This window comes from Carettochelys insculpta, chromosome 7 (genome assembly GCF_033958435.1).
Source record: "Carettochelys insculpta isolate YL-2023 chromosome 7, ASM3395843v1, whole genome shotgun sequence".
NCBI classification, from domain to species: domain Eukaryota; kingdom Metazoa; phylum Chordata; order Testudines; family Carettochelyidae; genus Carettochelys; species Carettochelys insculpta.
Genome location: NC_134143.1, coordinates 60,129,295 through 60,157,033, shown reverse-complemented (window position 1 = coordinate 60,157,033; position 27,739 = coordinate 60,129,295). Strand labels below are relative to the sequence as shown.

General features: G+C 41.9%; 1 protein-coding gene across 1 annotated transcript in view; it reads right to left on the bottom strand.

Moving 5' to 3' along the window:
• The window catches only part of PDZD8 (PDZ domain containing 8), a 124,106-nt gene extending 98,827 nt beyond the window's left edge, over nucleotides 1-25,279 (bottom strand). The window contains exon 1 of the mRNA XM_074999801.1: nucleotides 24,207-25,279. Within this exon, the coding sequence (XP_074855902.1) occupies nucleotides 24,207-25,102 (896 nt within the window). The 5' untranslated portion in view covers nucleotides 25,103-25,279. The remainder of the gene's footprint in view (nucleotides 1-24,206) is intronic.
• Nucleotides 25,280-27,739: the final 2,460 nt, after the last annotated feature.

Sequence of the window (27,739 nt, the reverse complement as noted above, 5' to 3'; positions counted from 1 at the left end):
GTTGGGGGCTAGTGTAGACGCCACTCAAACTCTCATTCTGCAACATTAATCCACCGTCAAGGGTCAGCAAGGTTTCAGAGGGATTGCTGCTTTGTCGTAGAAGCCACCTCCTCCTCCTCTTCCCCACTGCCCCAGAAGAATTCTGCTTGACTCAGCAGGAAATAATGGATACGCTGATAAGGGATACTAAACGCAAGCTGGCACTTCAAAAGTTTCACACTTGGAAGTTGCTGCAGGGGAGATTTAGCTTAATGAAGTGCTGCATATGCGCCACAGCACTTCATTAGTAATCTCCCAACACCCTAATTACCATGGCCCCTTCAAACTTGGGGGCTAGTTTAGATGCAGCCATGTAGCTGTAACCTTGGTTTTTTATCCCTACATTTAACTCAGGGTTTGCCTACACTTGCAGGGTTTTTTTTTTTTTATTCCTTGTAAAAACCTCTTTTTTCCAAAAACAAACAAAAACCTCAGACACAACATGGAGCATTCACACTGCCATCCACAAAAAGTCAAACTAAAGTTTTGCCCCCTCAAAATAATTCCAGTTCTGCGACTGAGTTTTGTAAGACCCCTGGCTCCCTCTCAAGGTTGAAAGGAAATGCATGTCAACAAAGCACAACTATTATCAGCTTTTGTGAACACTCCTTGGCTGCGTCTACACTACCACCTTCCTTCGAAGGAAGGATGGTAACGAGGCTGATCGGAGTTTACTGATGAAGTGCTGCTGTGCATAGGCAGCACTTCATGAGGCAAAGTCCCCCCCTGCGGCAACTCTGAAGTTTTAAACTTCGAAGTACCGGCACGTGTCTAGCCGCGAAGCACCCGCCAGTACTTCGAAGTCCCCTTACTCCTAAAAATGTTGAGGCATAATGGGACTTCGAAGATGCCTGGCACTTCGAAATACCAGCGGGTGAGCCGCGGCTAGACACACGCCGGTACTTCAAAGTTTAAAACTTCGAAGTTGCCACGGGGGGGAATTTGCTTAATGAAATGCTGCCTATGCACAGCAGCACTTCATTAGTAAACTCCGATCAGCCTCGTTACCATCCTTCCTTCAAAGAAAGGTGGTAGTGTAGACACAGCACTTTTGTAATGTTGTGACAGTGAACTGTGATTGCCACTCGGAACACTCCATTTTGCAATGCTGTGGCTGTGTGAATGTGATTTTTCGACTTTACTTATTTTGATCCTGTGACATCAAAAAAAAGTATTCTTGAAAAAAACATGGTGTAGTTATAGCCTGAGAGAAACCCCTTACCAAAATATCTTATAAAACTACTGTAGAAAAAATCCAAACACAAAAAATAAATTCTCTTCTATTATGGTAGTATACAAACCACACAACCACCTGCTCCCTCCTTTTCAAATTCTGGAAAAAGCCTTATCCATTTCATCACAGAACAGCCCGTATCAACATTTAAATGTTTTTAAAGTGTTAACTTGTTTTACAGGTTCTAAGCTAGTATCTCTTACTAGACCAAAATAAAACAGGAATAGTTTATATGAAAGAAAAGAAAAAAGTGTCAGCATATTAGCTAAAATTATCTGTTCCCATCATTATCTACTTATCTACGATGTTTTCAGGTGCACCAAGAAACACAAAAAATAAAGCTCTGTCTGGCCAAAGACAAACAAGGTGTTACATAATTCTTTTCACTCTATCTGCCAAGGATATCCAGAACCACAGTGCATAAACAGTCATAGGTGGGATAAACTAAAATATTGACAGCAGCTGGACTGCTTTTCCCCTGTTCATGGACAGGAAGAATTAGATTGGTTAAAGAGAACGAGACCTTTTTCTTTGCACAAAAAGGTTATAATTTTGCAAAATAAGTCAGCTTCAGCTGAAAGGCAAGAGCAGGATCACAAAACAATATGTTCTGAGAAAGGCACTTTAAATTATTCACCTGGTTGAAGGAAGGAATTTAGTGACAGTGTTTCCAAAATCAATTACTCGGATTTCCCCTGACGAGCATATCATCACTCTGTGTTATATATAACTTCCAGTGAAACATTCTTGCCAAATATTAAGTGTCAGGTTTAAAAATTCCTATTCAAGTTACACACTTGTTTTAGAACAAGATATACATTAGGGCTATTTCTACACTACAGCAATCTTTCAAAAGAAATTCTTCCAGAAGATCTCTTCCAAAAAAACCTCTTTTGAAAGAACGCATCCACACACAAAAAAGCGGATCGAAAGATCAATCTGTTCTTTCGATAGAGAGCATCTACACAGCCCCGCTCTTTCAAAAGAACGAGACAGGGATTGAAACATCCAGTTCCATGAGGAATGCTCGTTCGAAAAAAGGGCCCACAGAGCGTCTATGCACGCATTTTTTTCCCAAAAGAGCTTTTGAGAAAAGGTGGTCTCCTTGATCTGGGAGCAGAAGAGATCTTCAGGAAGAAGAGACGTGTTCTTTAGATTTTGGATCAAACGAATTCATTGTGCGTAGACACTCTGTGCATTCTTTCGAAAAGGGGCCAGATTTTCTGAAACAACTTGCTAATGTAGACGCAGCCTGGGTGAATATTTAATCACAATACTTTAAAGCTAAAAATATAGGCTTTAAATTCAAATGCCAACAAAATAAATAGTTAAAACTTAAAATGTAACAGACATTATTAACAAGTTTGTTTTCTTCCTTTTTTTTTGTGAACAGTTCCTCTCAATGGTTTAAGAGATTTCAAGCTATATTTGCACGAAGAGTAAACAAGCAAAAACCAAGCTCCCACACAGAAAGTGAAAGACAGCATCTTATAAAATTACCTGTATTTAACAAAACACTGATTTAGTCTAATAGACTGTACCATTAAGGAAGAGATTCAGAGATGATAATTACTAAATTGCATTTGAAAAAAATTCTGCACTTCTTCCATTTCAGGGGTCTATAGGCCTTTTACCACAGATGGGAAAAATCCAGTAAAATTTAATAAAATCATTTTAAACGTTTCTGATTTGGTGAACCAGATAAAAGCCATTTTGCTACTTAAAAACATTTAAGTTATCAATATTTTGTTTAAAACCTAAATACCATTTAATTTAGATTTATTACATTGTTGGCAAATTTAATCCAAATCTGACTGGAGAAATTCTACAACATTATAGGCCGCTCCTAAAAGCAAAAAAAATACAAGTTTTGTGAAATGTAATCATGTTTTAAAAACAAAATTGTCTAACAAGTCACATTATCCCACCAATACCTTTGCTGGAAAGGTTTTACAGCACAGAAAGCTCCATTACTGATCATTCGTGAAACACAGGAAATATGAACGCATCGTTATTAAAAATGAAATTTTACAAAATTCACTCTTTCCCACACTGAAATTAATGAAAGCTGTACTATAGAGGCATGACTAGATCTACTGTTACTTTTTCCTGTGCTACGTTATCAGAGAGATAGCCCTGTTAGTCTGCATCTTCAAGAACAACAACTGATGAAGCGGGTCTTTGACCACAAAAGCTTATGCTCCAAAATATCCGTTAGTCTGTAAGGTGCCACAGGACTTCTTGTTGTTTTCCTGTGCAAGTAACTCTCTTAGCATTTTAAGTTATTTGCAGCTCATTTGAGTTATGCAAAGATTAATTTTCACTAACAAAGTTATTGACTATTTGATTTTTATTTTAAAGCTTATAATCACAACATGGAATTCCATTAATCTTCAAGTCTCACTCAAAATGGAGTGGCACATGTGAAAAGGCAGATTTTAAACAGAATACAAAAGGTCTTATCACCACTCACAGTAAGCAAGATGAGATGTACAAAGTATCTCCATTTTAAATTACATTAATGACACTGCTAAACAAAATATGATCCTGTTTTAGCACATCATATTACAAAACCATGAAGATCTTCGTACTTTATATATAGGCAGCCTTTACCATGAAAGCATATTGTTCACAAAGTTACACTGATATTTAAATCTCACAGTGGAAAATAAAAAAAAGTTCATCACTAAGGACATATTTAAAAATTCATGCATATGGTTTATGAACCCTTGCAGACAAGTACTGTAAATCACAGTAAGCTTTCTTTTCTATTAAGGATGTAGAAACATTTCAGAATTTCTCTTTAAACCAAAACAGGCAACAGTGTGCATATTGAAAACAAAAGATTAGCAGGACACTGGGGTTGAAATGTAAAATCTACCTTCCCCTCTACCACACAGTATTTTTTAAAAACAGAAGTTCAAGAAAAATCTATTATAAACTTACTTCTATATCCCATTTCCTTCACAAATGGGACAACAGAAGATCTCTAAACATTTTATTTTATAAAGAAGAATTTTACCGAACGACAGAATTTCAGCATATAATTCCTATTTCCTGAAAATGCAGATTACATGTTAATATAATTCAAGATAGATTCCTTAAAACATATTTGTAATCTAAAAAGTTAATATACTCAAAGTATCAAATCTATCATTATTTTCCCATAACATTCTCCTCGCTGACACCTTGTAAGAGTGTTAGAGAAGATGAGCCACATATTTGACTGTTGTGACCCTAAAGTATTTTTCGTAAATCAGATACATATTTATGTATGGTTTATAGCAGTGTTTCTCAACCTTTTTTTTTTTTAATATTATATAGATATATTTCTTTTTAAAAAGTACCCTTTTAAAAAAATTATAAATACCCACAGACTTCTCTCACCTACCCCTCCAGGTACGCATATCACTGGTTGAGAAACATGGTCCTAAAGTACTCTGAGGTCTTGAAACAAGTGCCATTCAAGCTTTCCAGATTACTGCATCATTTTCAGGAGTCAGATCTGTATTCCATACCACCAAGTTACACCTCACTTAAAAACTACTTACTTACAAAAGCATGCAAAAATATCACAGAAGACTACTACTGACAACTTGATGATTTTCCTCCATCTTATTGTCAAATAAATTAATTGGAATAGAAATACTGTACTTACTTTTCAGCATAAGGCATATGAAGCAATAGAAACAAGTAATTATCTGAATTTTCACATTGTACTGACTATTCCAGTGTTTTTCATGCAGCCTGTTGTAAAATTAGGCAAATATCTAGATGAGTTGATGTACCCCCGGAAGACCTCTGTGTACTCACAAGGGTACACGTACCCCTGGTTGAGAAACACTTGTTTACAGAATAGTTAAAATAGCACTTTATGGGGGAAATTTTATATATTTTTCATAATAGTCGTCACCGCCTAGCTTAGAACTTACAGTAAGACACCAGGACAGTAACTGTCCAAACTACTGCTAAAGATAGATTTTAGTTCTCTGAACGTAGTATGGTTTTACTGTTGCTTAAGTGAGTGTCAAACTAATATCAAATTTGAATTTACAATACGTTCATTTAGAGTAAATTAATTGGAGTGCAGATACCACATATGCAGACCAACTACTTAATCAGTATTTTTTCAGCAGCGCTATAGCCGAATGCTATTTTAATAAAAGATGTTATATCACTGTGCACAGTGGAGAATTCAGTCAAAGGGTTATTTCCCAGTTCACCTGTAATTCAAATTTAAATTAAGATTTTCAAGCATGATTCATTTCTTGATACTTTGCTATAACGTGGAATTTCCAAGGTACAGTTTGTTGCCATAGTTTCTAGTTTTAAAAAGGTTAGCTGACTTTCTCCACTGATCAGAATACAGCAAGCTATACAAATATGATTTAAATCCTTCTCATCAGCATTTGAGTATTACCGTTTTCCAGTTTATCTAACAGTGTTGTTCTGCCCTTTTATGTTAGATAGACTGGTTTGGCTCTTTGTCCCAGCCTTTCACTCCCCATGCTTACAAGAACCAAGGAAGCAGACGTCATCTAAGCTCCAACAGACATGTGAAGGACCTTGCTGCTCCCTACCCACACACTTAGCAGACCCAAAAAATGAAGTGCTATTTTATATCTTTGCCATCCCTTGCACTTTCTTCGCAGTTTTCTGTCACACTTATGTAAGCCCTGAGTTTCACAAGTATCTGTTAAACTGATTTCATGTTTTATTATTTCATCATCCTCTAAAAACAGGGGTGGGGGATCTTTTGGTGGCTGGTTGCCACTAGCACACAGACAAAAATATCAGATGCAGGACTCGTGTATGAGAGAATAAATAAAACATTGCAGATGCGGCTCCCAACTGAGAATCAAGAGGAAAAATAATAAAAGACCTTCACCTCACTACCCTCAAGCTCCATCCAAGGGCACAGGGGGACTGCGCTAGTAGATTCTGTGGGGCCTCTAAGCCTCTGATGTGGGGCCAAAGATGAGGGTTCAGTGCACAGAAGTGGGCTGCAGGGCCTAGGAGGGAGATAGGGTACAGGAGTGAGTTTAGGGTGTAGGGTCTGGGAAGGAGGTAGGGTGCAGGAGTTGGCCCGTGGTGGGCGGCCTGGGGATGAAGGGTCTGTGGTCTGGGTGACAGAGGAGTGGGCTGAAAGTAAGGGTCTGGTGTCTGGCTGATACATAGAGTGCTGGAGTGGGCTTGGAGTGAATGGTCTGGGCAGGAGGGAGAGTGCAGGAGCACACTGGAGTGGGGGTGGGGTCTAGAAGGGACAGGGCGAGGGATGGGGGCATGGCTCTGCATGGTGCAGGAAGTGCTCCCAAATCTGGAACGTGGGTCATGGGTTCCTCACCCCAATCTAAAATAGTTAAACTAAAAGAGTTTTATTTAAGGTGCCTAGTAACATTTCAGCACTGGTGAAATTGGCAAAAAGGCTACTCAGTGCATTATCAGGCAAACACGGATTTCTACTCTGAAAAGTAACACCACAAAACTCATCTTCCAAAAGGGCAGAAGACTGGACTCCATGAGTCCTCGGGTCGCTTCCAGTTCTATGAGATGTGTAATTAACCTTTTGAAAAAAATTTACCAAGGTTTAGTCTCAGAAGATTAGCCACGTTAGTCTGTAGCTTCACAAAAACAAGCAGTCCGATAGCACCTTAAAGGCCAATAAATTTATGACCTAATAAATAAATTTATTAGCCTTTAAGGTGCTACCGGACTGCTTGTTCTGCAAGGATTCCTTGCTTTAAGTCTTTAACTTAAAAGCACGTCTAGCTTAAACAGAAGTTTTGGGATCGATACTAGAACCTTTTAGTGAAATTCTTTGTTGCGTAATGCAGGTCAGATGAAACCTTGCCTTCTGGCCTTTGGCATCTATGAATTTATGCTTTTCTTCAGAAAAAACATATGTCTGCTTATTACTCAAAACATAAAAGTTAACCTAGTTTTAGATCAGAGAGGTAGCTGTGTTAGTCTGTATCTTCAAGAACTACAAGAAGTCCTTGCATGTTGAATAGTAACAGAGAGGAAGCCGTGCTAGTCTACACACTATCAAAACAAAAAGCAGTCAAGTAGCACTTTAAAGACTAGCAAAATAGTTTATTAGGTGAGCTTTCGTGGGACAGACCCACTTCTTCAGACCATAGCCAGACCAGAACAGACTCAATATTTGGTCTGGCTACGGTCTGAAGAAGTGGGTCTGTCCCACGAAAGCTCACCTGATAAACTAATTTGCTAGTCTTTAAAGTGCTACTTGACTCCTTTTTGTTTTTACAAGAAGTCCTGTATCAGCAACGAAGGGTCCTGTGGCATCTTATAGACTAACAGAAAAGATGTGATCATGAGCTTTCGTGAGCACAGACTCGCTTCATCAGATGCTGGTCTTGGAAATCTGCAGGGCCAGGTATAAATAAGCCAGAGAAAGGGTGGGAATAACAAGGTTAGCTCAGTAAGCAAGGGTGAGGCTTACTACCAGCAGTTGATCTGGAGGTGTGAACACCAAGGGAGGGGAAGCTGCTTCTGTATTTAGCCAGCCATTCGCAGGCTTTGTTTATGCCAGAGCTGAGGGCGTCGAATTTGCAGATGAATTGTAGTTCAGAAATTTCTCTTTGGAGTCTGGTCCTGAAATTTCTTTGCTGTAGGATAGCTACTTTTAAGTCTGCTACTGTGTGGCCTGGGAGATTGAAGTGCTCTCCTACAGGTTTTTGTATATTGCCATTTCTGATATCTGATTTGTGCGCGCTTATTGTTTTACATAGAGACTGTCCAGTTTGTCCGATGTATATAGCAGAGGGGCATTGCTGGCACATGATGGCATAAATTATACTGGTTGATGTGCAGCTGAATGAACCCACGATGGTGTGGCTGATCTGGTTAGGTCCTGTAATGGTGTTGCTGGTGTAGATATGTGGGCAGAGCTGGCAACGAGGTTTGTTGCATGGATGGATCCCTGAGTTAGAGTGACTGTGGTGCGGTGTACAGTTGCTGGTTAGGATTTGCTTCAGGTTGGCAGGTTGTCTGTGGGCAAGGACTGGTCTGCCTCCCAAGGCCTGTGAAAGTGGGGGATCATTGTCCAGGATGGGTTGTAAATCCCTGATGATGCGCTGTAGAGGTTTTAGCTGAGGACTGTAGGTGATGGCTACTGGTGTTCTGTTGGTTTCTCTCTTGGGCTTGTCCTGTAGTAAGAGGCTTCGTGGCACACGTCTGGCTCTGTTGATCTGTTTTTTCACTTCCTCAGGTGGGTATTGCAGTTTCAAGAATGCTTGGTAGAGATCCTGTAGGTGTTTGTCTCTGTCGGAGGGGTTGGAGCAAATGCGGTTATATCTTAGTACTTGGCTGTAGACAATGGATCATGTGGTGTGTCTGGGATGGAAGCTGGAGGCATGAAGGTAGGCGTAGCGGTCAGTGGGTTTACGATACAGGGTGGTATTGATGTGGCCATCGTGTATTAGCACCGTGGTGTCCAGGAAGTGGATCTCCTGTGTGGACTGTTCCAGACTGAGGTTGATGTTGGGGTGAAAGTTGTTGAAGTCTCAGTGGAATTCCTCCAGAGTCTCCTTCCCATGGGTCCAGATGATGAAGACGTCATCAATGTAGTGTAAGTAGAGACGGGGTGTTAGTGGATGAACAGACATTTTGGAGCATAAGCTTTTGTGGGTAAAGACCTGCTTCATCAGATGCATGAGTGGGGGGGCAGGAGGGTAGATTCAGAGGAGTATTTAAAGAGGGGGGCCCCAGTAAAAGGGAGGGCCAGAGCTGACAAGGTCTATTTAGTCAGGGTGGAAATGGCCCATTCTCTGCTCTGGATGTTTCACACCTCCACATTAGAATCTGACCATGGGCCACATCCCCCTGACTGATCTGACTTGTCTTCTCTTCTCTTGATGATACTGATAATGGACCATTTCCACTCTGACTGAATGGGCTTTGACAGCTCTGGCCCTCCCTTTTACTGGGACTCCCTCTTCAAATACTACTCTGAACCCCACCCTCACACTCATGCATCTGACAAAGCGGGTCTTTACCCACAAGAGCTTATGCTCCAAAATATGTTAGTCTATATGCCACAGGACTACTTGTTCTTGTTTTAGATCAAAATCCTCTTGATTGCTCAGAAGCCATGAGAAAACAAGAGTGAAATAAACAAGACACCTTCAGTGATCCATTTTTTAAAAATGAAATATACTTAAGAGGCATTTAAGTGCTTTTATATCACTTACATACTATTGCTCAATATTTTATCAAAACTGTCCCATTAAAATATAAATCTTACTTGATTATGTTTGGGAAAACTTGTAAGTTGTTAAAGAATACACACACACTAAAACTGCTCTGTTTTATAATTTCACTGGTCCAAACTATTACCTGTAATGTCACTGGGAAAAGACAATTCGAGATTATACTACTAAGGTTTTGAAAATGGAACCAGTTCTACGTTCTTGTTCCCCCCACTAACACTTTCCTGCTGAATTACCAAACCAGTCATTTGAGTATTTAATATTTTCCTCTAAACACTCCTTCCACTCTTTCAAATACACACCCATTCCATTTTGCTTACTTTTCAGTACGATTAACTAATTCTCCTATTGTTCACTGAAAAGTGATGAAATGTAGAAGTGGTTCAAAACCAAGCAAGTGTGAGCATGAGTTACATACAGAGATGAGTGCCGGTGTCTTCAGGCAATCATGGCAGGAATGTAGAATAATTTACCACAGTCACCCAATAACATGAAATGACTAGCCACTACAGTAAAACTGTCATCATGAGATTAAGTTCCACAGTGATTAGAGTGCAGCATTCTATTACACCACCACATTGCTGAAACTCACTCCAATTGCTTTCTGAAAGCTTACCTTTCCCCCTTCCTCCAAGATTTATAAGATCTCAAGACCAAATCACTGTAATTTATGCAAAGGAATATGTTGTGTATGTGTGCATAACCTTCTATATGAGAATCAAGTGCCACACATTTGCATGCTATCTATATGACAAAGTATAATCCCTATTTTTAAATATGGGAACTTATGCCAAAAATAAGTGATTTACTCAGTCTCAGTGAAAAGCTGAACTGCCAATTTTGCCACTTTCCAAACTATCAGAGATCGTGTATCATCTTAAAAAATACTGAGTTTTCAAAGATCAAAGGTATGTTCAGTAGACAAATGAAATAAACTCCATAGGTTTTACATAAGGCTTGAAAATGTGCAAGTTACAACAGAGGAGTTAAAAAAAAAAAAACACTCAAATTTATTGGAAAATGAGGCATTTGTTCTCATTGAAAGCCAAGCTTGAGGCAAGTCTTTTTTTGAGATATCAGAACATTCACAAAGACACAAAAACTTTCCAAATATCAACAATTTTTTCATAACTTTGATACCAAATTCAAGATCACAACAGAACCATATCAGACCCCCCTGCTCCTCCGAATTCAACAAACCAGAATCTACCCACCCAAGGGCTATGTCTACACTAGATGGTTTTGTTAACAAAACTTGGAGCATCTACACACAAAATGCATTTTGTCAACAGTATGTCAACAAAACTCAGTACTTCTGCTGACAGCATTCTACCTCTCCGCAACAAGGAATAACACTTTTGTTAACAGTTTCGGTCAACAAAAAAAAAAAAAAAAAAAAAAAAAAAAAAAGCTATGTAGACTCTGGGGGGGCCATCTGTCGACAGACAGGGCTTCTGGTTCACTGGGCAGCCCTGTTTGCTGAGCTTCTGGCTGTCCGTTCTGTTGAGAGAGGGCTGGGAAACCCGGCTGCTCTCTATCAACAGAGCAGATCGCTTTTTTGATCCGCTTGTATGTGTGAATGTGATCTGGTTGACAGAAGTTTTGTCAGAAAATCTCTTCTTACAGTCACTTCTGTTGACAGACTGCTGTGGCGCAGGCACAGCCAGGAAGTACACCACTGGTCTGAAAGAATTTTGTTTTTTTTAAATCCAAACTAGTAAGAAAGGTAAGACAGTGTTGTAGGCCCCGTCCCCTTCCCTCCCCACATTTAAAAGTGCATCAAAGAATCTCATACAGATTCTTTCAAATAGGAGGCAGGATTGAGAGTCAACATTTCAAGACGAAGTCCCATTTGCCTACCAAACCAATCAACACTAATCCTTAATTGTATCAGTTTTTGAAGTAAATAAATTTGACCCTATCAATCTATTTTCTCTCATGCTCTATTGACCTCAGGATTTTTATTTCCACCATCCTTTGCATTCGCTGAGTTTGGTGGTGTTTTTGTCATCGTTTTAAATCCCCATGTAATTCTCCTACACAGAATTTTGGAACACAAAAAACAGTTAACTTGTAGGCAAGGCATGAAATACACTACTTGGTTATCAATTCACCCTTCTGCAGGGGTTCCATTGAGAACAAATCCATAGGTCTGGATTTAATGCACCCAAGGGTACTGAGGAAGTTGGCAGACATCACTGCCGAGCCTTTGGCCATTATTTTTGAAGACTCTTGGAGATCAGGAGAGATTCTGGATGATTGGAAAAGGCAAATGTAGTGCCCATTTTTAAAAAAGGAAAGAAGAACAATCCAGGGAGCTATAGACAGTCAGCCTCATCTCAGTACCTGGGAAAATAATGGAAGAGATCCTCAAGGAATCCATTTTGGAGCACCTAGAAGAGGGGAAAGTGATCAAAAGTAGTCAACATGGATTCACCAAGGGCAAGTCCTGCCTGAGCAATCTGATTAGCTTCTATGATGAGGTAACAGGCTCCCTGGACATGGGGAAGTCAGCGGATGTGATATACCTTAATTTCAGCAAAGCTTTTGATACAGTGTCCCACAACATTCTTGCCCATAAGTTAAGAAAGCATGGGTTGGATACATGGACTACAAGATGGATAGAAAACTGGCTTCACGATCAGGCCCAATGGGTAGTGGTCAATAGCTAAATATCTGGATGGCAGTCAGTTTCATGCGGAGTGCCCCAATGCTCGGTTCTGGGGCTGGTGTTGTTCAACATCTTTATTAATGCCCTGGATTGCACCCTCAGCAAGTTTGCAGATGACACCCATCTGTTTTCAGTGGTGACAGCCAGCAGCAGAACAAGGAGTAATGGTCTGAAGTTACCGAAGGAGAGGAGTAGGTTGGATATTAGGAAAACCTACCTCACCAGTAGGGTGGTGAAGCACTGGAATGTGTTGCCTAGAGAGGTGGCTGAATTTCCATCCCTAGAGGTTTTTAAGTCATGGCTTCACATAATCATGGCTGGGATGACTTAGTTGAGGTTGACCCTGCTTGAAGCAGGGGGCTGGACTTGATGACCTTGAGGTCCCTTCCAGCTCTGTGTTCCATGAACTGTTTAACTAATTTGGGGTTCTGAGCTCTAAAATTATATCCATTTTTGCCCATGATGTAAAGATTTTCTGAAAACTAGAGTCTACTTTTTCAAAAAATGCTATTATAACATGTTATACATTGTATGATGTGACTTATTTTCAAGAACTTGCATGCAAAAACACATCAAGTTGATTCAATTTTTAAAAATGAATGCCATCTAGCTTAATTTTGTTGAAGAGGATCATCAAATTGTTACATATTATAAGAGTAACAAAACAGAGTGGTTTCACTGTTTTACCTTATGAATGATATTTATGACTTATTTTCTGCATTTTTCAGGTAATCCCCTAATATGGCATCACAAGGTTGCCTGAAAGATCCAGACATATTTTGCTACATTTGTGGCAGTTTTGTTCCAAAGAAGCAAAGACAGAACATAACAGACTTTGTTAGAAATGTATATCACACCTACTTTGGTATAAAACTTGGGGATCAAAACAAGTCCTGGGCCCCTCAAAGCGTGTCAATCATGTGTGAAGTCTTTGAAACAATGGAGTCAAGGAAAAAAGAAGTCTATGGAATTTGGAATTCCCATGGTTTGGCATGAGTGGAAGAGTCATGGGGACAACTGTTATTTCTGTTTATGTAATGTAGAAGGGTATAACATTTGAAACAAGCATGGTGTTTCTTACCCAGACCTCCCTTCTGCAATACGGCCAATACCACACGGACCTGATGTGCCTATCCCCTACCCATCAAAGAGTCTTAAAAATTTCATGTCGTCTTCTGACACTGATAATGTTGAAGGCGACACTGAGTATGGACCAGAACATGCCAGTAATGAGCTACAACTTTTCACCCAAAGTTTACTGAATGACTCGGAGAGAGACCTGGATCTGCCTAAAGATTCTGCTGAGGTTTTGGGATCCAGAATTCAAGCAAAGAATCTGCTTTCCCCGGGAAAAGTTTTGCTTGGTACAGGAACCACGAGAAAGAGTTAGTTCTATATTTTTCTAAGGATAGTCTGTTGGTATACTGCAATAACATTGCTGGATTAATAGAAAGCTTGAGGACAACTTACCAACCAGATGACTGGAGAATGTTTATTGACTCTTCAAAGACAAGCCTAAAAGGTGTTCTAATTCATAATGACAATCACTATGCTTCTGTGCCTACTGCCCATTCTGTTCACTTCAGAGAAACTTATGAAAATCTTGAGCTTCTCCTTGAAAAGGTATGTTATCCAGAGCACGAATGGACGGTATGTGGAGATCTGTATGCTGTTTGGTCAGCAGGCTGCTTACACAAAAATGTCATGCTTTTTATGTGAATGGGATAGCAGAGAAAGAGACCTTCGTTGGGTAAGGAAACAGTGGACACCAAGGGAGAATCTGACTCCCACCTCTAAGAACATAATTCATAAAAAACTGATTGAGCCCACCAAAGTACTGCTACTTCCACTTCACAGCAAGCTAAGTTTGATGAAACAATTTGTGAAAGCATTAAACAAGAATGATGACTGTTTCAAGTACATTTGCAACAAGGTCCCAGCTTTGAATTACCATAAAGATAAGGAAGGTGTCTTCGTAGGTCTTCAGATCAGGAAACTGATTCTTGACAATAACTTTGAAGAAACCATGCATGACACAGAGAAAGATGCTTGGGTGGCCTTCAGAAATGTCATACAAAACTTCTTAGGGAATAACAAAGAGCCTGATTATAAAAACATTGTTGGCAACATGCTAAACAAATTTGAAAGACTTGGATGCAACATGAGCTTGAAAGTTCATGTTTTGCATTTCCATCTGGATTATTTTCCTAAATAAGTTGCAATAATCAGTGACAAGTAAAGGGAAAGATTTCATCAGGATAGCAAGACAATGAAGAGAGATATCATGGATGCTGGGATGTCAACATGATGGCTGATTACTGCTGGTCCCTGAAAAGAGAGACTGATGGTGAAATGCATAAAAAGTTGTCAAAAAAGCATAGATTCAGTCACCTCTAATCCTTTAAAATTACTCAGGTGTTAAAGTTTACACTTTGCTCCTTTATTCTTTAAACAAGGACTTACAACAAACCTTCTAAAAGAACTATAACTTACTATCTACCACGTTTTTTAACACATAAGGAAGAATAAAAAGCATGAAAAATAACCATTTTTTTCTTGATTTGTGAAAAATCCTTACATAATAGAGCAATATGGATGCCATTTTTGAAATCAGCATAGCAGAATTATGTAAAGTCACCCATTTTTATCAAAACTACTGAAACTTTGTTTCAATATGAAGACTAGCATTACATGCCAAAGAAGTTATGTTCTCACCAATTCTCGCCTACCAATTATGGTTAACTGGCAATAAGGCTGCTCCATCCTGTGGGGGCAGTCCCTGTCCACAGCATTGGGCTGGGGGGAGGCGCTATTGTTTAATCAGTAAACCATTTAAAAGGGATTTTACATCCCTACTCTGAATGTTTTATTTCTTATCAAACATGACTTTGGTTATTTTTTAAACAAAAAATAAAACCTTGTTTAGAGGATAAGAGACTGAGATTTACATTTTGACTGTGAGAACCCATAATAGCACAACATGAAGAAAAACGATTTCAAAACCCTTTTCTTTGCTATTCTGAGCCAATGGCCAACATAATCGATACCCACAGAATTAAAACTTTCCTTTGATTACAGACTGAGTTTGGTGACCTTCCAGACACACTGCAAAAGACATCTTGCTTAACAGGATTTTTGGAGTAGGCAGAGCGAATGATGAAAGCGGAAAGCAGCTTTTTAGTTGGTGGCAGGCTAGCCCAGTTCCTTTATGAATAGTTACTTGATGCTGCCTGGGTTTTGCTTTGCTGTAATATTATTTACTTATTATCAGAGTAGCTAGAGCTGTGTATAAGGTATGAGTTACTCAATATTTTAAAATAAACATTTCAGTAAAATGTTATGTGCTGTTGTGGCTATGAAGAGTATCTTCCAAATGTGATACACTGCATTGTCTATGCTCTACTGATTGCTTACCAAACTATGCTAACCTATATAATGAAGTCTCTGGTCACTTTCACTTGTGCTATTAAGAACCACATGAGCAATGCTGGAAGTGTAACAAATCATAATGTCATAATGATACTTCTATAAACAGAGGTAGGCAAGAATAAAGTTACTAAACATTTCTTCTTCAGTTTGCATCACACATTGGATGTTTGGACAAAACCAGATCTTACTTTAAATAAGCCAAAAGATATACTAAAATGTGTGCTGTGGTTATACACCTTAGTTTTAGCAATAAAAATAGTCAATAAAAAATGACTAAAGGAATGCGCTAAATGATTTAGATTATCTGTAAAATTTTATCTTTAGTTTTATAATGTGCCTGCCTGCCTGGTGGATGCAACATGAGAACAAATTGTTTTTTTCTGGGTGCCACTGGCAGGCTCTGACACTTTGAACCTGTCTTTCAATATCTGTTTACAGTATGTATAATAAAATAAGAATACTACTAGTCACCTGCATTAGTAAACCACTTGGAAATTCTAAGTAGTGAGATGCTGTAAGTAAAGCAGTCTCGATTTTCAGCACTGTGTGGAAAAACTACTAAGGCATGTTATAAAGTCATTTAAAATGTGAGTCTGATTCTTTTTCCTTACCTCCACTTCTACATTACTGTGACTCCTGACTAACACAGGTGTGAAGAAAGAATTGTACCCTCTGAATATTTTAGGCATTGTCTACATGGGAATGCCATGTTTAACCTAGTTTATGTTAGATCAGTGCAAATTTAGTTAATATAGTGCATACCATGGTGATTGTCTTGTTCTAGTTCAGGTTAAACTTGTTTCCCACACTGAAGTTGAAATAAGCATGTCTATTCAGATTTGAACCCATTTTGCACCAATATTAGTTAAAACTTGTGCAACTTTCTCCTGCAGACACAGCCTTAGCATTTTAGTAATTTTCACCATGAAACATCTGTAGGGAACGTAGAAGATGCTTCACTAGATCAAGGTGCACAAAGTTTCCTTACTGAGCAAGAAAGACACCTCATTTTAAAATCCTTTACTTATTGTTCCTCTCTGATTCTAACTCTACTTCCATCTCCAGCCATAATATTACAAATCTGGCATCTTTTCTATTTCCAAATCAAGGTCTTGCAAATTCATCCATTTAAATATTCAATCTGCTTATTATAGTAAAAGCCGTGAAGGAATTCTGTATATTTTAAGTACATGAATTTTTGCAGTACGTTAAATAAAACAATAACTTTAGTTTTTGGGTTTTTTTTGGTTTTTTTTTTTTAAACTTTTAGCCTACCTTAGAAATTGTAACTATTTGTTTCCAAGAGTCTTTACAATCATCTAATCCATTAATCTTTAATATAAAAATTATTTTAACTATAAATACATTTCAATGCTGTGTTAGTAAGTGAAATGCTGAGACTACACTGACTCATTGAAGCTGATGTATATATTATTTCTTTGGGAACAGTAGGCCTGGTATTTTGTCAGTGTTCCATGGGTAAGGGACTAACCATAATAGGGGAAGCTTCAAAGCGATTTGGGTGCACCTACTGTTAGCCTACCAGGTACAGTAAAGGTTGCCATAGCCCAAAGTACTGCTTGGGTAGCTAACAAGCTGGTAGTGCCAGACAGCTGATAACAAATACAAGAAAGCCTCCATCGCACTGGTGGCAGAAGAAGTAACAAGATAACATTCAGCCCTGTATTGACAAGAACAATTACATCAGTAGAAGACTAAGGAAAGGAAAAGGAAAAAGTATGACTTAGGCTGGGTCGACGCCGTGGAAGATCAAACACTTGATCTTCTGGGTCGATCTTCTGGGTGCTGTTCTGCACACATGCAAAATGGAGCATTCCGGGGTCAATGTTGACCCCCTGAACTCCTTACGAGCCAGCAAGGATTAAGGAATGCCTACAGGAGCGTTCCCATCGGCATTCTGCAGTGAGTATAGGGATGAACATCGATGGCTGCTAAATCAATTTTTCGTACACTATTGGCGTACCTAAAATTCCATAGCAGCCATCGGATATTCTAGGTAAGCATAGACCCAGCCTTAGATAATAGCTGTAGCCATGTTCAGAGAACTTTAGCCAACTGACGCTAACAAAATGGTACCCCTGAACATGAATGACAACTGTTACTTCAAAGTAATTGTTAAACTTAACTACTCGGTCAAAAGCCAAGGAAGAGAGACAGGAATTGTGGAAAGTCTCAGTGGAGTATTTATAAATAAGAGTTGTAAGTATTTCAGCATAAGGTCTAAAAGCAAGTCAAAACATTTGTCCTTTCTACTTGATTGCTAAATAGCAAAATTTAAATAAATTAAATCATGAATTTCTGATTCATTGTAGTATAGCCTGCAAAGGAACATTCAGGAATGTCAATCTGAAGGCTATTATGTCTGCAGAGTCATTGTGCAGGATAGAAACAGCTATAAGCAGGACTGAAGACTCTTTGTTCAGATAATCATCATCGTTATTGGGTTTTGTAGTTTGTTACTATACAATTTGTAAGTTCACAGCCATACTGATTTAACAAAATTATACCTGTACAGTGTGCAGCTACCAGCCATGTATCTGTGCTATGCCAAAAAACCTTAATCCATAATTCATTTGCATGCAACATTTCATTGGTTGCATGAGGGAACATGTGGCCCAAGTGCTTTACCCAAATCAACAAAACCAGCACATAAACAAAAATATATTAACCTCTCAGTATATATCCATCATCTGCCACCTGTGCAACCCTTCCAGGATTGTCACTTTGAAGACCAGAGTTTATGTTGAATTGGCATGCAGTGATGGAAGCAACTACAACCCTGGCATAAAAACCTCTTGTTAGAACAGATGTGGGCAACAAGCAGCCTGCAGGCTGGATGCAGTTCACCAGGATTAGTTCCGGTGGGCCACCAGATGTGGTATTTACTTGTCCATCTACAGGTGCAGTCACTCACAGCTCCTCTTGGCTGTGGGTGGCTGTTCCTGGCCAATGGAAGTTGCAGGAAGTGGCGCTGACCAGGCCACTGATTCCTGCAGCTCCCACTGGCCAGGAACGGTGATCTGTGGCCAACAGGAGCTGTGAATGGCCATACTTGCAGATGCACAAGTAATTTAAGTGTTTGGTGGCCTGCCAGGGCTAACTCTGGTGAGCCACGTCCGACCTGCTAGCTGCTTATTGCTCACCCCAGTATAGAATATCACCAGGTACACGGACGGCTGGAATTCAAAGAGTTTCTGGCAGTTGAAATGTGCTTGGACCACAGATGTTGCTGGACCATAGTATCCCCAGAGCAAAAAGGTTAACCTGGACAACACAGCACACAGCAACAAGAACCTCCATTTTTTTAATTTTTTAAATGCGCAAAACCCCCTACAAACTACAGTCTTGACAGTCTGGTTTTTCAGCGACATTAAAATAAGTCTGTCAACTTCAGTCTTAATCAACACAACAGCAGTGTTTCCTATGTGTCAAATGAATACTACTGATGAGTGAGCCTTAATAAAACTGCAATTTTCTGCTGGGCAATTACACTTTTCTTCTGGATGACAATCTAAAAATCACACCCAAGAAAGAATTCTCTCTTCAAAAACAACAACAAAGAATAATCAACCTAAGAAATTCAGTATTACCAGGCTATTTATAAATAGAATATGTTAAAAATCATAGGAGAATCAAAGACAGGCAAAAGCTGTTTTTAGATTACATAACAAAAGAGATGGTTATAAAGAATCTTCCTAATCACTATTTACTACATCATTCGTATTTGGAAAAAACAGAAGTTGACTGTAATTACTGGTTTGTAAAACACCTAATATACATTTTTATAGAACTATTCATGTATATAGTTACAAAAGGCAAAGCAGTAAAATAATTTTTTTTTAGCTTAGATGAGCTTTATCAAAAGGCCAATTACAGACCACAGACTATCACAATGGCTCGAGGGTAGAACGGCCATTAATAAAAAGATTGTTTGACGGAGCATACTTGCCATCCATTAACAATCTCCTCTCTTGTTATTGGCCGTCAAATAATATCTCTGTAGCATCTATAGCATTTGTTTGCCTACAAAACAGTTTTTTTTCCAAGCGTACATTTCACTTTTTTAAATGCTATTTTGCATCTGGAAACAAGATAGGACAGCTCTGTGGCCTGCAATCCAGAAGTTACTGGGCCCTTTCTAAATGGTTCAAGAAAGAACTCTTTATTTGCCACCATATTCTCTTTCTGAGGTCTGGCTTACACCTAAAAAGGAGGCAGACCTAGCTACAAAACAATTAGACAACCACAGATGGCCAGTGCCAGCTGTGTCAGGGTCAGACTAAGGGGCTGTTTAATTGTGGTTTAGATATTTGGCTTGGTATTACCCACCCCACAGGGTCCTAGAGCCCATGTTCCAGCCCCAGCGTGAATGCCTACACCACAATTAAACCACTCCTTGGCTAGAGTCAGCTGGGATGGGCTAGCCAGGGGTTTTAATTTCAGCATAGGCATACCCATATTTAAGTGACTCTAAGTCTGGGTACAGACACAGCTGGGTTGACAGAAGAAATCTGCAATTGACATAGCTATTGCCTCTTGAGAGGGTGGATTTTGCACAGCAACAGAAAAACTCCATCAGTCATTGTAGCGGGATTCTATTACAGTGGTATCGCTGCAGCTGTGCTACTATAGGGCTTGTTCTACAGCAAGATCCTCAAACCATTACCGTTACAACTATTCAACGATTTACTCGCAAAACTCCTTGAGTGAGGATGGGGAGAATGCCACAAAAAGGACTTGAACTGTAAATAGCACACAGGTTGGTAAGTATTTAACTAATAACATTTAAAAAAAAAATCACAGAAAAGAGGAGTGGAGACAACAACATTCCTTGCAGCTGTGACATTAGTCAAATATTTACTGTCGGGAAACAGGTTGTTTAAAGGGTGTAAAATTTATCTGGTTTTCCCCTTAAACCTGAAAAACCGCACAAAAGGTTCCTTTAGCATGGCACTAAAATATCTGAATCACCAGTGCAGTGTCCTTGTCTTCTTTTAAAGAAATTTAAAACATACAATGCCTGGTAAAAATGGACTACTTTGCCAAAACTACTATCCATGAGGCACTGTGGTTGAGTTGAAAACTCCTGGGCCCTTTTCCGAGTAACCACTGACATTGTGCTACGTTGGGCAACTCACTTGTGCTAAAGGTTTAATACTCTGTATACTGGGGTCAAACATGCACACAGAATGTATTTTAAGCTTTGACATTCATAAAGCACATTCAGATGTAAGGGAAACAGTCATATAAAGGAATGGACATTTTGTTACCCAGCACTGACCAGCCTGTGTACGAAGCAAACAAGCCATGGTGAAAAACAGCAAGGCCACCCATAATACCTCCAAAGCCAAATTTTCTGAAATTTAGGGGAATTGTTTAATTTTATTAGATTCTTTTTTTAATTAGCTTACAAAAGTTCTGCAGTTTAGAGAAAGAAAGTCTCTCTCTCTTTTCCTGTATCTCATCTTTGAATAAATTTTCTGCATTGATTTCAGCGAGTTACCGCATCTCCCTACATTCTCCAAAGGCATCTTTCTTACTCAATTTTGTGCTCTACCTTTCCCCAGTATTTTCTGTCTCTCAAAATTCTCTTTTCAAAGTTCCATTTCTCCCCCTACCCCTCCCCCCTAAGATATTCCTCTCTCACCACTAAACAAAAAAGCAGTCCAGTAGCACTTTAAAGACTAACAAAATAGTTTATTAGGTGATGAGCTTTCGTGGGACAGATCAACTTCTTCAGATCATAGCCATACCAGAACAGACTATGGCTATGATCTGAAGAAGCGGGTCTGTCCCACAAAAGCTCATCACTTAAACTATTTTGTTAGTCTTTAAAGTGCTACTGTACTGCTTTTTGTTTTGATAGTATATAGACTAGCACGGCTATCTCTCTGTTACTCTTTCACCACTTCTTCAGATTCTTCAGAAGTGAGTTTACTCACGAAAGCTCATGCGCTAAACTTTTCTGTTAGTCTATAAGGTGCCACAGGACCCTTCGTTGCTGCTACAGATCCAGACTAACACGGCTACCCCTCTGATATCTTTCACCACTGTTTTTCTCTCACCTATGCAAATATGCCTAATTCCGTAGCTCTCAGACAGGATTGGACAAATTTACAAGACATCTAATAAATTAGACTGAATGAGGAGAGGGGGCTCCACTAACCAAGGGCACCACCCAAAATGAGATGCAGGACTCCTTCACATAGCTGCTTGAGGAAGGGAATGAGCCATTACTGACCTACACACAGACACCCTGCAAACTGGAAGGAAGAACAGCGGAGAATGTTGCCCCATACACAAACCCAACACCACCCTTTGTTGCAGTCAGTAGAGGTCTTGCTACCCTAATCCTCAGAGATGAAGCTCAGGAAGTACGACCATATCTAGTCTGACCTGCACATTTCAGGTCACACAACCTCATCCACCCACTCCTGAAATATACCCTAAACTCTGGCTGAGTTACTGACATCCTAAAATCTTGGTTTAATGTATCCGATTTAGGTCCTTTTCCAAACTGTTTTGCTGCTGTCCATGATAGTCTGAATAGCAGCCCTTGAAAACTGACAGGTGTCCCGTAAGTTGTCATTTAGCTACACTTTTGGAAGACTATGAGTACAAGCTGAAGTATTGAAAATACCTGTTTCAGAACTCATGAAACTCAGCCACATTGGTTTAGATCTGAGTCAGATTTGTAAGCTATATTCAAAACCACAAAGCCTCAATATTGTTACCTGAATTAACATTCTGAAATGATATTTACCCTCAGAAGCTTTTTATCTCCCCTGCTTTTGTGACTTTTCCAAGCACCAGATCGGGAGTGGGGAACCTCTGGCCGGTGGTCCAGATCCAGGCCACAGCTTTCCTGGCCCCGGAGGCTCAGGACTTACCACCCCAACATCTGAGCTGCTGTGGGGTGGGAGGTGTGGAGCCCTGAGCCTTGTGAACTGTAGTCAGGAAGCTGGCCCACAGGCTCCGTCTGGCTGGGGGAAGAAGCAGCTCCAGGCCTCATCTGCCACTACCTGGAGATACTCCTCCAACCCTGCCACTTTGATTGGCTGGAATTGTGGCCAGAGTGGTGGGGGAAGTGGTGGAACCTGGCAGCTTTGAAAGCTATGCCAGGTAAGCCCCCTCTCCAGACCCCGTACTCCAGACTGCCCCTGCACTCCCCTTCCACCCAGAGCCCCACCCTGTTCCTGCACCCTGTCTTTTGCTCAAACCCCCATGCCCCAGTCTACTCCTGCAACCCCTCCCACTCAGACCCCCACACACTCACAGCTGTAGGCTGGACCTGATCCTACACCACCTTCCTGTGGAAACTCCCCTACCTGCAACCCATTCCTGGCCCCCACTCCAACCCAGACTGTCCAATCCCAGCCTGCTCCTGCACCCTGCCTCCTACCCAGACATCACAATCCAAGCCTGCTTCCTGGCAGCCTCTTCCTACAACACTGAATCTCTCATTTTTGGCCCCATGCCATAGCTTAGAGGGGCAAACAAAATCTACTAACCCTGGGCCCCCTAGGCTCTGAGGCTGGTGTGTGAAGAGATTGTAGGGATTATCTTTTTTGGTGTTGTTTTTCAGTCAGGGACCGCTTCAGTGATGTTGTTTTGGGGTTTTTTGCTTCTCACTTGTATGGCCCCCCTAATATAATTTGTAACATAGGCTGGCAAGGATTTTAAGGCCATCTCCTCAACATTAAAAAAAAAAAAAAAAAGATATATTTTAGAACTCAGATGGCACTCTTTGGTGATTCCTTTGTTCAGCTTTCTCTAAGAGGAACTTTATGGAGGTCTTAGTGTTGAAGAATCAAATAAAGAGGGTCACATTAATATTCTTAGCAAGTGATCATGCAAACTACAGGTCATACAGGGGATGAGTGGACAAATGTGTTCTTTGAGGCTGGCAAGTTACTAAATACTTAACAGTCACTGACCAGGCAGTTGTCAAGAATTCACTTCATCTACTACAGATGAACTATTGGACATTCCATTATATGAAAAAACTACAGTGCATACAAATCAAATTGAAGGTGCTCTTCCAACTCCGTTACTATAATAAACATGAAGTTAGCAACTAGAAAGTTCCACTATAGTAGTGTGAGTAGTGAGCAGCAGTCCCCAGCTCCCTCTTAGGTCAGCCTAAGGGACTCAAGGAGAAAGGAGAAACAGCAGCAGTAAAAGATCCTGGAACAGAGCCCAGCTACCCCAACTCTGCCTCCTGTGCTTTAGCTACAAAGCTATCCTTCTACTTCCAAAGAAATAAGATGAATTGAGCATATGAGGCACAGGACTGGGAGCTGGGATACATGGGGTCAAGCACCCATTCTATCATTAACCATGCGATCTTGGGCTACACTTTGCACTTCAGTTTTTTCTTCTGAAATCCAATTAAAGTAATATTAATTCACTTTTACAAAGCACTTTCACATCTTAAAATGAGAGGTACAAGTGCCGTTATCATATACCTGAAAAAAGGCTAATAAAAGCATTCCCTGAACTACCTGGGAGTACACGACAGCCATTTGAACTCAGCCTGTCCCCACATAATCCCAGGGTGGACAGGCACACAGCACCTTACCTGATTTTATAATTGGGTAAGGTGTGCTTGCGCTTGATGACCTTCTTGAACTGGTTGACAATGATAGAGGTGAGCTGGGGCAGGGGCCTCCCCTCAAACTGGGATTTCACCTCAAAGCCAATCACAGGATCATCCATGAAACTGAAGGACCAGTGCGTGAAGGGCAAGCGGGTGAAGACCAGCCTCAGCTTCCCCATCACCCGGGAGATCTTGACAAAGAGGTAAGCTGACTTGCCAAAGACCAGGTCCGCATCAATGGCTAAGTGAAAGCCACCGTTATACTCCAGGTCCACCTCAAAGCCCAGTTCCTCGGGGCAGCCCTCGTCACTGCAGATCACTGGCCGGATGAGCTTGATAGATTTGAAGACGGGCACCACGTCGCCCAGCGACACATCCCTGAGGCTGAGCCCCTCCAGCACCTTGCCCGTCATCTTGGTCTGCAGCAGCTCCTCGAACTCCACCTTGATCTTTTTGGTGACCCAGTGTCTTACCAGGGAGGTGTCCCGGAGCTCCCTGAACAGGAAGAGGCAGATGGCATTGAGGAAGTAGCAGGTCTCCTCTCGGGAGGAGGGCGGCGCAGGGGGCTCCTGCTGAGGCTTGGCGCCGGGCTCAGCCTGGGGCTTGGCCGCGCCAGGGGAGGGGGCAGCGGCGGAGGCGACGGCAGCGGCGGCCGCAGGGGCAGGCTCCTGGGGCGGATGGCTGCCCGTCGGCTCTGAGCCGTGGAAATAGTCCCTGAGGCTGAAGTCGGGCAGGACCCTGGCACAGAAGAGGCCGCCAGAGGCTCGCGCTGCCCCGGGGGGCTCCGGCCTCCTCCTGTAGAGCAGCAGAAGTTGGAGCAGCAGCGTGAGGAAGGAACCGGCCAGAGCCGAGATCAGGATCACATAGACCAGCAGCATCTCCGCCTCGGCGCCCCGCCGGCGCGCCCCTGGCCACGGGCTCCCCCCTCACACCAGCGCCGCCGCCGCCGCCTCCATCTTGTGGGCATGGAGCTCCGGCAGGTGCGGAGAGGGGGGCGCAACCTCCGCCTCAGTGCGCCCGAAACACCCGCGCGACTCCTCTGCCGTCCACTCTTCCACAGCCAGCTGCTGCTTCATCCGGGTCCCACCTCCCGCCCCCAGCCGGGCGGAGCCACCGCCGGCCGCTTCACTCCCCGTCCACCCGATTGGAGGAGACCGGAGGTCTCTGCCCTGGCGTCACAGGGCACGTTGCTCTGCGCCTTGACGTCATAACACCGACGGCGGGAGCGGTGCTTTCGCGCGTGCTGCTCGCCAGCGGAGGCCGGGGGGCCAGGCGGGCGGTGCAACCCGAAGGGCGCTGCAAGAGGGAAGGGGCGCAGCAGCTGGCGGGGAGCTTGGCGGCGCTGTGGAGAGCTGCCCCTGTAGGTGGTGCGCGTTATGCGCAGGCTGTGCTGTTCGCTTCTGCTGTTCGCTAGCGGGAGTCCGTCCCTTCTCAGTCCTAATGCAGCGCCCCCCGCCTCTGCGGTTTGCACTCTGCCCTGTGCATTCACCCGCGCGGGTCTTTTCCGTGCATTATGCACAGGCGCTGTGGAAGGGCCAATATCCTATTGCAGCAGTTACCAACCTTTTTGAGACGGACCCATTTTGACAATTCAGCCAGACTTTGTGACCCAAGGCAATTCAAAACGGGTAGGGAGGATGAAGAGGTTCTCCCCTGAAAAAATGCACCCCCTCCCCATTCCCTGACTTAAACCCCTCTCAGCCCCAAAATGCTGCACCTACCTCTCATGAGCTCCACGCGCTGCTGCTCCTTCGCCAGGCTGCCAGCACCTCCTCTGTGCAGATCTCCCCCCAGCCCTCCTACTCCCTTCTCCCACCTGCAGCACTGGGAGTTCCCTGCCCTGCAGTGCTGAAATGGGACTCAGTTTAATTGGCTTAATGGCTGGACCCCTTCTGCTGACCATTAAACCAATTAAACTTGAGTACCATTTTAGTGTGGCAGGGCAGGGACTGGGGAACCAGAGGAGTGAGCAGTGGCAGCGGTGGGAGCTGCAAATGGCTCCTTAAAGAGTTGTATGTGTCTTGGAGCTGCCCAGCCGCAACCCTTAGAAAATCTAATGGCAACCCAAATTTGGGTCTCAACCTATATGTTGGGAATCCCTGTCCTATTGCCTCTATGGGCCTTCCCCCTTTGCATATATACTCCTTGAGCAGGAGGTCCAAGAGCCCGCAAGATGTTGCCTTTGCAAAATGCTGGCTGGTGGCTGGGCTGAGGTAGACTGGAGTGGTCAGCTCTCAAAAATGGCTGGAGAATGATGGTGCTGTGGGGACCTGCCTCCTGGTTTCGGAGGACCCGCAGTTCTTAAAATGGTCTCACTAACAAATAAACTGCCATAGCCTGGAGTTTGAGAAACTTTTGGAATGACCCTCTTTCTAGTCCCTTTCTCACCTAGCAATTCCTACAGTTGCTTACAACACACCACGCATAACTTCAGCAAATAGAGCCTTGCAGGCACACAAAATTGTGTCCATATCCAATCCGCAAAGGTGGTCCATGGATATAAAATAGATTGATGTCAGCAGATTTGCAGGGCTCTAGTGATAGTTGCTCTTCTTCCAGTGGGAGATCTTGACCATGGGTCTCTTTCTGCACTGACATCTGTTCCCAATTGCCATAGAATCTTTTCTGTCTGACATTTTAGCCAGTCTCCAATTAAAGAGGTTCCTCAAACATGGACCTGCCCAGTTTTAATAGTCTAGCTGTTATTTTATTATCTATATTTCAGTAGTTTCCAGAGGTATCAATCTACATCTGGCTTCACTATGCTGTATGCAATATAAAGACCTTCAAAAATATGGTCTCTGTCTTAAAAGTGCTTGCACTCTAGTTTGAATAAAGTGGCGTAACTTAAATACTCTTCTGTTTACATAGCAACAAATAGATATCGCTACCTGTGTATCGGATTACACATGCAGCAATTTTTCTGTTCTCACAAGTGCAGCTGTAGAATTGCGCTGCTCCTTTATAGCTGCAGCAAAGATAACAGTTTGACTATGAGACTGGATGACCACCACAAGCTGGATTCTTGCCATAGGCAGCAAAACTCAGGTATTTCTATACTTACTGGAAAATCAACTTGTTCAGGTTTGATCTTCCAGGGCTCAGTTTAGTGCACCCAGTAGGGACATGCTAAATGGAACTATCAGAGGGCAGACAAATCTAGATGTGCCCCACCTGGGAAACGTGCACCCCTTCCCCTAGCTGTGCCGACTGGAACTGCAGCCACCATGGAGAGGCACTTGTTTGCCCCCAAGCTGCTGTGGCAAGGGGAGGCTGCAGTAGTCCTCTCTCCCCAGGGCAGCCTGCATAGTGAACTTTTCAGCCCCACCGCAGAGCAATGATTTAAATGAAGCATGTGCATTTTCAATTTATTCTCAAACCCTCCAAAACTTAAGGACCCAAGCAATGCTGGATAAATCTTCTAGAGTGTGTGTGGGGGTGTATTCTCCTGATATTTCTAGGATTTAAAAAGAAAAAATCAATTTCTTCTCTAGGAAAAACATGTCAGGCCTCCA